At 39.0% G+C, this 15,160-nt stretch overlaps 1 protein-coding gene and 1 long non-coding RNA gene across 3 annotated transcripts in view; one reads left to right on the top strand and one right to left on the bottom strand.

The window, feature by feature from the left end:
• Positions 1-14,539, bottom strand: part of MPHOSPH8 (M-phase phosphoprotein 8) — a 73,316-nt gene extending 58,777 nt beyond the window's left edge. Inside the window, exons 1-3 of one of the 2 annotated variants that reach the window (XM_040621147.1) lie at positions 14,197-14,304; positions 2,278-2,312; positions 1,456-1,611 (exon numbers count right to left, since the gene is read on the bottom strand). In XM_040621147.1, coding sequence (XP_040477081.1) covers positions 1,456-1,611; positions 2,278-2,280 — 159 coding nt within the window. In that variant the 5' untranslated portion in view covers positions 2,281-2,312; positions 14,197-14,304. Of the gene's footprint in view, positions 1-1,455; positions 1,612-2,277; positions 2,313-14,196 lie in introns of both variants that reach the window. The other variant, XM_008692271.2, reaches the window with a different exon arrangement.
• Positions 14,540-15,025: 486 nt separating this feature from the next.
• Positions 15,026-15,160, top strand: part of LOC103664267 — an 84,777-nt gene continuing 84,642 nt past the window's right edge. The window contains exon 1 of the long non-coding RNA XR_568960.2: positions 15,026-15,131. This is a non-coding gene — a long non-coding RNA (uncharacterized LOC103664267). The remainder of the gene's footprint in view (positions 15,132-15,160) is intronic.

The raw sequence follows: 15,160 nt of genomic DNA, 5'->3' as shown, positions 1-15,160 counted from the left end.
AGATAAACATGCAGTCCTTAAAATATAGGCTTCAGTAAGTTATTATCTATTTCTTGAGAAAAATTTTCACTATATAGCTCTAAGTCCAAGACGCTCTGCCGGTATCTAAAAAAATTACAATAATTTCTGATGAAAAAAAAAACTAAAAGCAAAAAGTTGAGTAAGAACTAGTTCAATTTATAAAAAGAAGCTATAAAGGAAATTTACTTGGAAAAGTCAATGGGAAATTCTTACAAGATTTATAAATAAATCCAATTCAGTTATTTGTGGAATAAGAGGACCAAGGATAAAACAATTGACAAATCCATACAAGAAAACCATTACTCCAAGTTTTTCATCTGTTTCAATAATATCCCACTCTAGCCCACCATGAAATCTTTTTCCAAACTGCTGATGATAGAAGTTTAACTTACCTGGGGCATATAGGTTAAGCATCAAAATCTTGACTTCAGCTCAGGTCACGATCTCAGAGTCGAGAGATCAAGCCCTATGTCAACTGATCCTTTACGAGGAGCCCACTTGGGATTCTCTCTCTTCCTCTCTTTCTGGCCGCCCCCCCCCAACTCTCTCACTCTTTCTTTCTTTCTAAGACAAATAAATAAATCTTTACCAAAAAAAGTTTAACTTATCTGGCTCCTTTGATCTCTTAATCCTTCTTTACCATCAGAAGAGTTTACTAAAAAGCACTAAAGTAGCTAAAAACTAAAGTGGGAACAGAAGAGAAAAACAAAAGACCTGGATAATCAGATCTGTGGATAATCTCTAATAGATTAAAACTTATAGCTTATAAAATGATCTAAGATTTATTTTAATTAGCAGAAAAATCAGACACAATATGCTGATAATGAAGATAAAACATACAAGTATACACTGTATCTATAGTAGCAACATGAATAGGACAAAAAATGTTCCTAAGTACACAAAAACAAGATGCTTATATCATGGATGAACAAATAAAGTTTTGACATGTTTTTAACCTCCCCACTTTCACTTTACTCTTAACTAGAAGAAAAATATTAATCAATATGTCCAAACTATACTTGTTTGTCAACTTTGATTAGGTTGACTACAGAAGGAAGAGTTTGGCAAAAATCAATTAAAGCATTCTGTGAGAATCAACTGGCTATACAGAATTTACAATATACAGAATACTATATAATTTTATTATTATTTGTAATTTTTTAAAAAAGACTTTGAGACGGCAAGAGATAGAGAGCAAGAGAGCACGAGTGGGGGTTAGAAGGGAGTAACAGGCTCCTCAGTGAGCAGGGAGCCAACGTGGGGCTGGATCCCAGAACCCTGGGATCATGACCTGAGCCAAAGGGAGACACTTAACTGACCAAGCCACCCAGGAACCCCCATCTGTAAATTCTTTACTGCACATTACTTATGTCAGTAAAATTTATAGTAAGTTTATTATACTAAAAAAAAGAACTATGAAATAAAACATGATACCTGAATATCCTTCTTGACTGGCTTAGCTTTGTTCTCTACAACTTTCTTCCTAAATTCGAGAAGAACTTCTTTACAGTCCTCAAGATGAATCTCAGGCTCCCAGGTATCATCATCTGATGTGTATCCTTTCCATCGAACTTTGTAAAGGATTTTACCCTGTTACAGAATTAAAAACAGGCAAATAAAGGACATTGAATTTGATAGTTTAAAAGATTAAACTTCCAGAAACATACAATCCTGAGAATATATGAATGAACTTGAAATGGAGAGTAATATCATTATGAAGTATGTTCATCTGAAGCAAGTGCATTTAAGAAAAAAGTGTCACACCAAAAGTAAAAATAAACAAATGAAACTATATCAAACTAAAAAGCTTCTTTACTACAGAGGAAACCACCAACAAAATGAAAAAGCAACCTACTGTACTGGAAAATATTTCCAAATCACGTATCTGATAATGGGTTAATAATATCCAAAGTATATAAAGAACTCATACAACTCCGTAACAACAACAAAAAATCTGATTAAAAAATGGGCAGATCTGAATAGACATTTTTCCAAAGAAAACACACAAATGGCCAACAAATATATGAAAAGATGCTCAACATCACTAATCATCAGGGAAACACAAATCAAAACCACAGTGAGATCTCATCTCATACCTCTTATTATCAAAAAGAAAAGAAATAACAGGTATTAGCAAGACTTAGAAAAAAGGAATACCCCTGCGCACTGCTGGTGAGAATGTAAACTGGTGTAGCCACCGCGCAAAGACAGTAAAAAGGTTCCTCAAAAAATTAAAAGCAAAAACAAAAAACCTACCATATGATCCAGCAATTCCGCTCCTGGGTATTTATCTGAAGAAAACAAAAACACTAACTCAAAAAGATATATGTACCCCCATGTTCACTGCATCATCACTTCAACAGACAAAAAGTAGAAATAGCCCAAGTATCCTCAACAGATGAATGAAGAAAATGCCCCCCCCCACACAGAGGAATATTATTTGGCCATAAAAAGGAATGGAATCTTGCCACTGGCAACATGTTTGGACCTCAAGGACATTATAGTAAGTAAAATAAGCAAGACAGAGAAAGACAAATACTGCATGATCTCAGTTATGTATGGAAGGAGACAAAACAAACAAAAACCCAAGCTCATAGAAAAAGAGAAAAGACTGGAGGTTGCCAGAGGCAGGGGTTTGGGGTAGAAGAAATGGATGAAGGGGGGTCAAAAGTTACACCCTTCCATCATAAAATAAGTCACGGGGATGTAATGTGCAGCATGGTGACTACAGTTAACAATACTGTACTGTATACTTACAAGTTGCTAAGAAAGCAGATCTTAAAAGTTTTCATCACAAGAAAAAAAATTTTGTAACTATGTAAGGTGATGGATATTAACTAGACTTATTGTGATGACTCTGCAGTGCATAAAAATATCGAATCATTATGTTGTACACCTAAAACTAATACTAATGGTATATGTCAATTATACCTCAATTTTTAAGAATTAAAATAAACAGTATTACTGATCTAGTTTTCATAAACTGAAGATTGAGATCTTTCTCTGATTACATAAGCAATGTGTAATCTTTGAAAAATCAATAAAAAGCAGGAAAAAACAAAAATCACCCATAAATGATAGAGGGAACATACCTAAATATCATAAAAGCCATATACAAAAAACCCAAAGTGAATATCCTCAATGGGGAAAAACTGAGATCTTTTCCCCAAAGGTTGATAACACAACAGGGATGTCCATTCTCACTACTGTTGTTTAACATAGTATAGCAATCAGACAACAAAAAGAAATAAAAGGCATCCAAACTGGCAAAGAAGAAATCAAACTCTCACTCTTCTCAGATGACATGATATTTTATGTTTAAAACCCAAAACACTCCACCTCAAAATTGCTAGAACTCATACAGGAATTCAGCAAAGTCGCAGGATATAAAATCCATGCACAGAAGTCAGCTGCATTTCGATACACTAACAATGAGACAGAAGGAAGAGAAATCAAGGAATCGATTCCATTTACAACTGCACCAAAAACCATAAGATATCTAGGAATAAACATAACCAAAGATCTGTATTCTGAAAACTTTAATAAGAACAACTATGAAAGAAACTGAGGAAGACATAGAGAAATAGAAAAACATTCCATGCTCATGGATTGGAAGAAAAATATTGTGAAAATGTCTATGCTACCCAAAGCAATCTACACATTCAATGCAGTCCCTATCAAAATACCATCAAGATTTTTCACAGAGTTGGAACAAACCACCCCAAAATTTGTATGGAACCAGAAAAGACCCCGAATCGCCAGGGGAATGTTGAAAAATAAAACCACAGCTGGGGCAATCACAATTCCGGACTTCAGGCTCTATTACAAAGCTGTGATCATCAGGACAGTTTGGTACTGGTACAAAAATAGACACACAGATCAATGGAACAGAATAGAGAACCCAGAAATGGACCCTCAACTTCTATGGTCAACTAACCTTTGACAAAGCAGGAAAGAATATCCAATGGAAAAAAACAGTCTCTTCAAATGGTGTTGGTAAGATTGAACAGCCACATACTGAAGAATGAAACTGGACCATTTCCTTACACCATACACAAAAATAGACTCAAAATGGATGAAAGACCTAAATGTGAGACAGGAATCCATCAAAATCCTTGAGGAGAACACAGGCAGCAACCTCTTTGACCTCGGCTGCAGCATCTTCTTCCTGGACACATTGCCAAAGGCAAGGGAAGCAAGGGCCAAAATGAACTATTGGGACTTCATCAAGATAAAAAGCTTTTGCACAGCAAAGGAAACAGTCAACAAACCAAAGACAGTGGACAGAATGGGAGAATGTATTTGCAAATGAATGTAAAATGTAACTGAACCATAAAACTATCAATTTACACTTAGTTATTATTTTAAAATCATGAGGATTTTCAGGATTATCTTTAAAAGTTAAATATCTAAGTCATCTCTTTTTCCATTATTTCTTAGTTTCCCATCCTACTAGGTGCTGATGTTGGTCTTTCTATAGGTGACAGAATGATTGAAAGGTGGTGTAGGCATGCTGAAGGGTAAAAGGGGAGGGAGCAGCACTTGGCTTTGGTTTGGAAAGCTTACTGCCTCACTGGTTTTATGAATAAAATCAGGTAGGTGTTAAGTGTAAGCTAGAATGCTACTCTGCAGTTCATGTGGAAAACTGCTTCGTATATTCTTGCTTCTCAGTTGGGTATTGAGCAGAAAAAATAAACTAGAAATTCAGAGAAGCAAAAATTAGGAATATATTAAGATTTGATAGCCATAAAACATTAAAAATATTATAAATGAATGAGAAAATGAGTGAAAGACACAATAGGTAATTTTAAAATCTTGTTTATTGTAGTTTTATATAGTTTTTTGGTGTATGTTATCTTAAAATTTGCCATTTTAATCATTTTTAAGGGTAAATTCACAGAGACAGCAATGGCATTAAGTACATTCACACAGACATGCAGTTATCACAACTGCCCATCTTTAGAACTTTTTCATCTTTCGAAATAGAAACTGTCCCTATTAAACAGTAATTCCCCTTCCCCTGAACTCCTGGTATCCATCATTCTACTTTCTGTCTCCGTGAATTTACTTATTCTAAGTACTTCATGTAAGTAGAATCATACAATATATGTTCTTCTGCTTCCGGCTTATTTCACCTACCATAATGTTTTCAGGGTTCATCCATGTTATAGAATGTGTCAGAATTTCCTTCCTTTTTAAGACTGAATACTATTTCACTGTGTGTGTATATATATATATATATATATATACACACCACATTTTGTTTATCCATTCACCTGTTGATAGACACTTGAGTTGTTTCCATTTACTGGCTACTGTGAACAATGCTCTACTGGACATGGTAGAACAAATACCTGTTTGAGTTACTGTTTTCAGTTCTTTTGAGTATATACCAAGGAGTGGAATTGCTGGGCCATGAGGTAATTCTGTTTATAACTTTTTGAAGAATAGCCAAACTGTTTTCCACAAGAGCTATACCATTTTACATGCCCACCACCAGTGTAAGAAGAATCTAATCTCTCCACATTCTCACAAGCACTTGTTTTCCATGTTTTTGTTTGTTTTATTACACCCATCTAGTAACTGGTGTGAGGTAGTATCTCATGGTTTTAATGTGCATTTCCCTAAGGACTAAGATCTTGAGCATCTTTTCATACACTTATTGGCCATTTGTACATCTTTAGAGAAATGTTTAATCAAATCCTTTGCCCATTTTTAAGTAGGCTGTCTTGTTTTTTGTTTTTTTAATTTTTGGTGTTGTTTTTGAATTATAGGGGTTGTTTATATATTATGGATATCAATCCCTTGTCAGATGTGATTTGCAAATATTTTCTTCAGTTCTCTGGGTTGCCTTTTCACTATGTTTATACTGTTCTCTGATGCACAAAAAGTTTTTAAAATAAAAAGTTTTTATTTTTTCTTTTGTTTGCGTTTTTGGAATTATATCCAAGATTGCATTGTCAAATCCAAGGTCCTGAAGATTTACCCCTATGTTTCCTTCTAAGAATTTTATGGTTTTACCTCTTAAATTTAGGTCTTTCATTCATTTTGAGTTAATTTTTGTATAAGGTGTGAGGTAGGATCCAGCTTTCCTTTTTTGCACGTGGAAATCCAGTTGTTTCAGCACAATTTGTCTCCCCATTGATTGGACTTGATACCCATTATGAAAAATCAATAGGCCATAAATGTATGGGTTCATTTTTGGATTTTCTGTATCTGTCCTTATGCCAGTACCGTATACTGTTTTGATCACTGAAGCTTTGTAGTAAGTTTGCAACTCTTTTACCTTGTTGGTTAAATTTATTCCTAAGTATTTTATTCTCTTACGGGTGCCTGGGTGGCTCAGTCAGTTGAGCATTTGCTTTTGGCTTGGGTCATGATCTCAGGGTCCTGGGATCGAGCGCTGCATCAGGTTCTCTGCTCAGTGGCCAATCTGCTTCTCCCTCACCCTCTGTGATCTCTCTTGCTCTCTCTCTCAAACGAATAAATAAAATCATTAACAAAAAAAAAAGTATTTTATTCTTTTAGATGCTGTTATAAATGGAACTGTTTTCTTTTTTTTTTTTTTTTTAAGATTTATTTATTTGAGAGAGAGAGTGTATACATGTTGGGGAAGGGGAAGAGGGAGAGAATCTTCAAGCAGACTCACCACTGAGTCCTGAGCCAATACGGGGGCTCAATCCTACGACCCATGAGGTCATGACCTGAGCAAAACCAAGAGTTGGACGCTTAGCTGACTGAGCCACCCAGGCACCCCTGGAATTGTTTTCTTAATTTCCTTTTTGGGAGAAGCTTAGGAAGATGGCAGAGTAGGAGGACCCTGAATTCACCCTGTCCCATTTTTACAACTAGAGATCATCTACATCCAAGCCAATAAACTGGAGAGTGATCTGAAGACTGGCAGATCCACAACTAAATATAGAGAAGAAGCTGCATCTGAAAGGTCTGGAAGGTCAGAAAGGTGGAGAGAGGCTGCCTGCAGGAGGGATGGAGCAGTGTGTGAGAACAGGACAGAGAAACAAGTCCATGCACCAGGGATCTCACATGGGGAAGACTAATCCCCTAAATGTTGGAGGAGCTTGTAAAACCAGTAGGGGTTGGAGCTTGGAGCTTTAAAAGTCACCTGACTTCAGTGCTGCACTGGCCACCAGGGTGAGTGATAGCTGGGTTGATGCCGTTAAAGAGACAGGAGCATAAGGAGAGGCAACATAACAGCAGTTTATAGAACACCAGGGGCAGGGGTGCCTGGATTGCTCAGTTGGTTAAGCATCTGCCTTCAACTCAGGTCGTGATACCAGGGTCCTGGGATCAAGTCCCATGTCGGGTTCCCTGTTCATCAGGGAGCCTGCTTCTCCCTCTCCCTCTGCCACTCCCCCTGCTCGTGCTCTCTCTCTCAAATAAATAAATAAAATCTAAAAAAAAAAAAAAAAGAAAGAAAGAAAGAACACCAGGGGCAAACAGCAGACAGATCTGCTTATACTGATTTCAGACCATGTTGGAGGACTTCTTTGAAAACAAAGGAAATCGTGGATGCCATTTTCTTCTCCCACCTGCCAGCATAAACAGACAGCCACCTGCAGGAGGGGGAGCTGCAGAGACCCTTGCTACCTGACCTGCTAGCAGAATGCTATGCCCATGAGTTCTCCTCAGGACTCGCCCACTCCAAGCCTGCTAGCCTTGGGCTCAGGGGGATTTTGTTAAAGCCATGCACACCCTGCCCAGACACCCAGTGCATTGCACTCAGCCATACCCAGCCATTCTCATGCACCATGCCCAGCCTTGTGTCCCTGGCAGCCCCAGTGCACAGCCCCAAACTACTGCTGCACTTCAGGGGATCCAGCATAGGACTACTGACCCAACCCAAATTTTGGTAACACCACCACCCCTCTCCCAAGTCCCCTTCAGAGCTGGCCTACCTGGGTCCCACTAATCTCACAGACAGCAAGCACAGCCCACAACAGGCAGAGTGTCAGTGCAAATGACTACAGTGAAAGGAAAAGTGACTCGGACACAACAGCAAGGTATAAGCAACACACATAGGATACTGTGCTCTAAGTGCCAGGTTCTGGTGAACAGAGGACACTGCACTGCAGGGCACGCCAGGCCCTCCTCTAGATAAAGTTACTACTTTCAATAACAGAAGACATAGCTGACTTTCTTAACAGAAACAGAGAAACAGACAAAATAAGACAAAGAAACTTATCCCAAATGAAAGAACAGAACAAGGCCACAGCCAGAGATCTAAGCAAAACATATATAAGTAACATGCCTGATAGAGAATTTAAAGGAATGATCATAAGGATACTCACTAGACTTAAGAAAAGAGTGGAAAACATGAGTGATACCCTTAACACAGAGGTAAGGAATAACGCAGCAGAGATAAAGAGCTCAATAAATGAAATGAGAAACATGCTTGATGGAATGAATAGCAGGATGGAAGAAACAAAGAAACATTAGTAACCTAGTCAACATTAGTGACCTAGAAAACAGAGTAATGAAAAGTAATAAAGCTGAACAAAAGAGAAAAACAATTACACAGAACAAGAATAGACTTAGGAAACTTAGGGACTCTGTTAATCAACATTCATATTATAGGAGTCCCAGAAGAAGAGAGAGAAAAGGGGGCAGAAAATGTATTTAATGAAATAACATCTGAAAATTTCCCTAATTTGGAGAAGGAAACCCATATTCAGATCCAGGAGGCACAGAGAACTGTGCCAATCAAAATCAACAAAGCAGATGCACATCAAGACATATTATAATTAAATTTGCAAAATATAGTGGTAAAGAAAAAATCATAAAAGCAGCAAAACAAAAGCTGGTAACTTTACAAGGGAAAACCCATAAGGCTAGCAGGATATTTTTCAGCAGAAACCTGGCAAGCCAGAAAGGAGTGGCATGATATATTCAGTGTGACGAATGGGAAAAATCTGCAACCAAGAATACTCTATCCAGCAAGGCTATCATTCCTAATAGAAGGAGAGATAGTTTCCCAGACAAATAAAAAACAAAGGAGTCTGTGACCCTTAAACTAGCCCTGCAAGAAATATAAAGGGGGACTCGGAGTAGAAAGGAGACACCAAAAGTGACAGTATAAAGGTATGAAATACAAAAGCTGTAAAAATGAATACTTCTGTAAAAAAACCACACACACACACACACACGGATATAATATATACTAACATATACCTAAAAATGTGGAGAGGAGATGAGAAAAGAATGGGTTCAAACTTAAACAACCATCAACTTAATACAGACTGCCATATGCAGAAGAGGCTATATATAAACCTAATGGCAAGTAAAAAATAGAACTATCTTATGATCTAACAATCACACTACAGGGTGTTTACCCAAAGAATACAAGAACATTAATTTAAAGGGGTGCATGCACCCCAATGTTTGCAGCCTGTTGTGTCCACTGATTGATGAACTGATAAAGAAAATCTGGCATATATATGCAATGGCATATTATTCAGCCATAAAGAGAATGACATCTTGCCATTTGCAATGACACAGATGGACCCAGAGAGAATAATGCTAAGCAAAATAAATCAGAGAAGACAAATACCATATGATTTCACTCATATGCAGAATTTAACAAAGAAAACAAATAAGCAAAAGGAAAAAAATAAGAGAGATTGAGACAAATCAAGAAACAGACTATTAATTACAGAGAACAAACTGATGGTTACCAGAGGGGAGAGTAGTGGGGGGATGGGTTAAATAGGTGATGGGCATTAAGGAATGCACTTGTAATGAGCACAGTGTGGTGTATGGAAGTGCTGAATAACTATATTGTATGCCTGAAACAACATCAGACTGTATGTTAACTAACTGGAATTAAAATTAAAACTGGAGGGGAAAAATTTCCTTTTTGGATTGTGCATTACATGTATATAGAAACACAACCTTTTATTATGTTATTCTTGTACCCTTCAAGTTTGCTGAATTCATTTATTACATCTAGTCATTTTCTTGTGATTCTTCAGGATTTTTCTATATAGAGAATCATGTCATCTGTGAATATAGTTTTACTTCTTCCTTTCTAACTTGAATGTCTTTTACATCTTTTTATCTAATTGCTCTGGCTAGAACTAACAGTACAATACAGTGTTGAATAGCAGTGGTGAAAGTGGGCACGTTACAGGTAATTTTTTAAAGAAAAAGTGTGAATGGCTTAATAATAATTCTGTAAGTAGTTATAGAGCCAAAGTCAGCAGACTTTGGTAAATTGTCATATAGTAAATATTTTATACTTTGTCAGTTGAGAGGCAAAATTAGGTTTTAAACTTCATGGTCATGGTGGAGACATGACCTCATTCTCCTAAAAATACTTCCTCTCTCAAAGACAGTGATCTTCCCTCTTCCCCAACTTGGGGCCTGAACTCACGACCCTGAGATCCAGAGTCAGATGTTTAACGGACTGAGCCACCCAGGATTTAGTGTTGCTTTAAAATTGACAGGGACGCCTGGGTGGCTCAGGTCATGATCTCAAGGTCCTGGGATTGAGTCCCACATCAGGCTCCCTGCTCAGCAGGGAATCTGCTTCTCCCTCTCCCTCTGTACTCTCTCTCTCTGAAGTAAATAAAAATATTTAATAAATAAATAAAAATAAATAAAATTAACAAGGAACACATCATAAAAAATGTCAGTTATAATAATCAATATTAGGAATATGAAATTAAGAACAGCTCATGCATGCAAGTTATTCTCAAATTAGTTTCCCATATTTCCAGTTTCGACTTCCTAAGTAATGGCTGATTTGCTTCTTGGCAACTACATTACAGGTTTTTAATTACCCAATTAATCAAACAAATATTCAGTGTTAAACAATATATGAATACATGTCAATTAAAATAAATTCTTTTAAAGCACATGAAATATTTACAAATACTCTCAAATGTCTGGAAACTAAGCAATACATCTGCACATACTTAATGGAAATTGGAAAATATTTTTACCCAAATGAAAACATGCTATAAAGATAATTTATGAGCTACAGCTAAACTAAGATTAGAGGTGTATAATTTGAGGGTGCCTAGTTAGCTCAGTTGGTGGAACATGAGACTCTTGATCTCAGGATTTTAAGTTCAAGCACGATGTTGAATGTGGAGATTACTTTTTTAAAAAAAAGGCATATAACGTGAAAAAAAGAAAGGCTGAAAACAACTATGTATCCACCTCAAGACGTTGGAAAAAGACACATTAATAAAGAAAATAATAAAGAAAAAGCAAAAATTGATTAAAAAAAACACCAAATACATAAACACTAAAAAAGAGTAACATCACAACCAACTCTGGTTTATTTTATGAATACAAAATTGATTTAACATTAGGAAATCAATGTAATTTACCACATTAATGGAATAAAAGAGAAAAATTATGGATCATCTTGGTAGATGCAGAAAAAATTTTAATAAAATTCAACATCCATTCACAATATTTAGCAACTAGAGGGGCGCCTGGGAGGCTCAACTGGTTAAGCATCCAACTCTTGATTTCGTCTTAGGTCATGATCTCAGGGTGGTGAGATGAAGCTCTGCATAGTTACATATGCACAGCTCCCCACTTAGCGTGGCATCTGCTTGAGATTCTCTCTCTCCCTCTCCCTATGCCTCTACCCCCATTCCCCTACACCCCGGGACTCACTCTCCCTCTCTAAAATAATAAATAAATAAATCTTAAAAAAAATAATAAAATAAAAATTTCACAAAGATATTAATGAGGAAAAAAACCACACACATGCAAAACAAGTATTGTGAGATTGCACTGAAACAAAAGAAAAAAATCAGGTAAAACTAAACTCAAGTGTCAAGGAATGCATCCTTAAGTGGAAAAATTACAAAGAAAAGCAAGAGAGCTATTACCATAATAATAATTCAGTACAGTGATTCTGGGGGATGGAAGAGGATACTTATGGGAAAGGGGATTCAAAAGAGGTTTCTAGGGCTGGCAGTCTAATAATTCCTGACTTGGGCGGATGTTACCACAGGTGTTGGCTTTGTGATCATTTACTAAGTTGTATAATTAAAATATTTATTTGTACACTAAAAAATGAAATCAAATTCCCATAAATATTAAAAAGTGCCAGCTTTTTATTATGTAAAAATGACTTCGATTCAAAACTGAAGCTAAAACCCCAAGATCTGTCAGTTTCATTTAACTGTTCTGAAAACATAAAAAAATTACATTTAGCAATAAACCGAAAGAAAGAACATGGCTAATATATAAATTTGGAATTAACGCTATTCCTCCAAGCCAACACTCATCATAATGATTGTCTTAGTCAATAACAGAATACCACAGTCTAGTGGCTTATGAACAACAGAAATACCATAGACCTTAAGACTATAAGGAGGCCAAACAAATTATCAGGACCCTTATGTTTTTCAACTGGCTGGCTCAGTCAGCAGTACTTAAAAAGTAACCGATGTAGTCCTGTTCTGCTGAGCTAATAATTTTCATCTTATAAATCAGTCATTCTCAAGAGCACCTAAAAATACAAGGCCCTGAGAACTAGAATTTTCACCCAACTTTACATCACTAAAGTGATATAAATAACCCTCCTTTACTGCCTTAAACACTTAAGCTTCTTAGTTTCATCTGCTTCTGACTGGAATATAGACTTTGGGTACAGTACCTACAATTCTTTGGGACCAGGAATATTAAATATTGTATGAATTTAACTACATTGGAATTAAAATAAGTTAAAAAAAGTATACCAATAGGTTAATCACCTTAATACTTAAAGATATTACTCCCCTAAACAATATTTTTCTAAATATTTTCTATGTGCCAAGCACTGTGTTAAATGCAGGGGATCCAAAACAGTCCAAGATTGGCTCTACTCTCATCTCAAGGCGCTTTTGTAATATATCTGGGGAAATTACACCAAATAAAGTTCTTATCTTTACTGTTTTGCAACTAACAATATTAATGGCATTGGATTTCAATTATTTATTCCCAATAGACAGACTCTTCAGTGTCAGCAACTCTATATCCTCAGGACCTAACACTCACCTAGCACACAGCATGTGATTAAAAAAAAAAGTTTGCTAAATAGACAAAAAAATTAACACAAGGTAGCACATGACAAACAGAAAATAACGGACAGAGAGACCCGACTACCACGTGAGACCTTTGGTCATCTCACACTTACCTCCTGAAACTGTTTCCCTACTGTCCATCCTTCCACCCACTCTCCTTTACCCTAGCCTGCAGTCCATGATTCATTCACTCATTGAATAATCTGATATACACAAAGCACTTACTACATACTAGGTATTGAATTGAGTACCAGTGATACAAAAGTTAATAAAAATCATATTCCCTTTATTAAAGGAGCCTACAACCTAGCAGGAGAAACATATAAAGAATAATGCTTTTAAGTGCTGAAAAAGAGGTCTGAACAAAGTGCTACAAAGGCGTAGTTGAAGAAGCACCTCACTCTGCAGGAATCAGGGTCAAAAACTGACCCTCTTGAGAGTAAGACCCGAAAGACTGAGAAGGAGAGAACAGTAAGCGCCGAGGTATAGTGGGACGAAGAATTTCAAGGATTACTGTGTGGTTACAATCACACAGTAAACAAGGAGAGAGAAGATAACGGTCAAGTTTTGAAGACCTTCAAATGCCGCCCTCTTGGGCGAGATTCTGCGGACGAAGAGGAATTCCAAAAGATCTGAAACCAGAAAACTTATCACAGCTTTGGAAAACGCTGAAACGATGGCGTGGACAACTGGACTATGCAGAGAAGCACTATTTCAGTCACTACTTTGCAGCACACAGCGGTGGCCCCAATAGGGTATCTAAACACTGATGACCATGACAAATCCTTCATCACTGACACTCACACACCGCAGCCTAAACTGCTTCCTCTCTCCTGGCCACACACCCTTTCAAACTTCTTTAACGTGCCCTCACAGTCACAGCCCGAGAGTCGGTCAGGAATGTCAATGCAGGGCTCCCAGGATTCGCAAGCTTGCGCTGGCTCCGGCTGTCACGTTCCTTTCCCCCGCCTACGTCGTGTGTCTGCACAAGCTGGTCTTTTCCAGCTTGTGAATTCTGGGAGGGCTTCGCGTCTTCGCGCGGCAACCCTCCACAGAAGTCCCACCGCTCCCCGCTTTCTCCACGTCAAGCCCTGCAGGCCCAGCCTCGCCTCCCCCGGCGCACACATACCCCCTCGGTCTTCATGTCCAGGATCTTTTCCACCTCAAACACATCCTCTCCGTCCTCCTCGCTGTCTCCAACTGCCTCCGCTCCTTTCGTGGCTGCGTCCTTCTCTTCGCCCACTGCTCCAACACCTTCTTCGACTTCAGGAGACACATCATTGCTGTCGGCACCTGAAACAGGAACTGCACTCACGCTCGCTCCCTCGGCAACCACCGCCACCGCCGCCATAACAGGAGCCCAGCAAACCGCCGACGAAGAGCGGCTGCGACACAAACCCCGGCGGTTCCTCGCGCTCTGCGCTTGGCCCTCATCCACTCTGGCAGCGTGACGCTGCGAGGGAAACCCGCCAATGGCGGGCTCGGGACCTTGGAGCGACACACACTGAAACCAATCACATCGAGGCGGGCGCGCTGGAGCCCAGCGGAACCTACGGGAAGCGAGTGGGCGGGCCGAGGGGCGCCCCGGCGGAAGGGCGGGGCGCATGGTGCCGGGAGGGAGGAGCGGTGTGTCAGCTCTGGTGCTGCGGAGGGTAGAGGGAGGGCTGTTTGGGAGCCCCCGGGGGGAGGGGCGGGAACAGCCGTGGGCGGGGGGAGGGGCTTGTCAGGGCGCGGGGTAGAAAGGAGGCCGAGGGGTTCCTCGGAGAGCTTGGGGCTCCACCGGCGAGTGGGGAACGGGCGGCGGAGGCGCGCTCGGGCGGTTCCCGAGCTGGGAAGGGGAGGCCAGGGAACACCAGAGCGCGGGAATTCGACTGGAGGAGAAGCTCAAGCACCAGAGGGGACCGACTGCTGTGTGGGGCCTCTTCCCCCTAAGAGTTGCGCCTGACGCCCACGGCGGGCTTTCTAGGAAAGCAGCCCACCTCCAGCCCACACCTGAGCCGGCCAGAACGCAATCCTGGGCCATTCGTGCACGTGTGATCTTGATTTGTTTAACGCCTGTGAACGGTAACAATCAAACATAACTCATAGTGCTC

This window comes from Ursus maritimus, unplaced genomic scaffold, assembly GCF_017311325.1.
Source record: "Ursus maritimus isolate PB19 unplaced genomic scaffold, ASM1731132v1 scaffold_10, whole genome shotgun sequence".
Lineage (NCBI taxonomy): Eukaryota > Metazoa > Chordata > Mammalia > Carnivora > Ursidae > Ursus > Ursus maritimus.
Note: the sequence above shows the minus strand (reverse complement) of the source record. Positions and strands in the feature narration are given on the sequence as shown.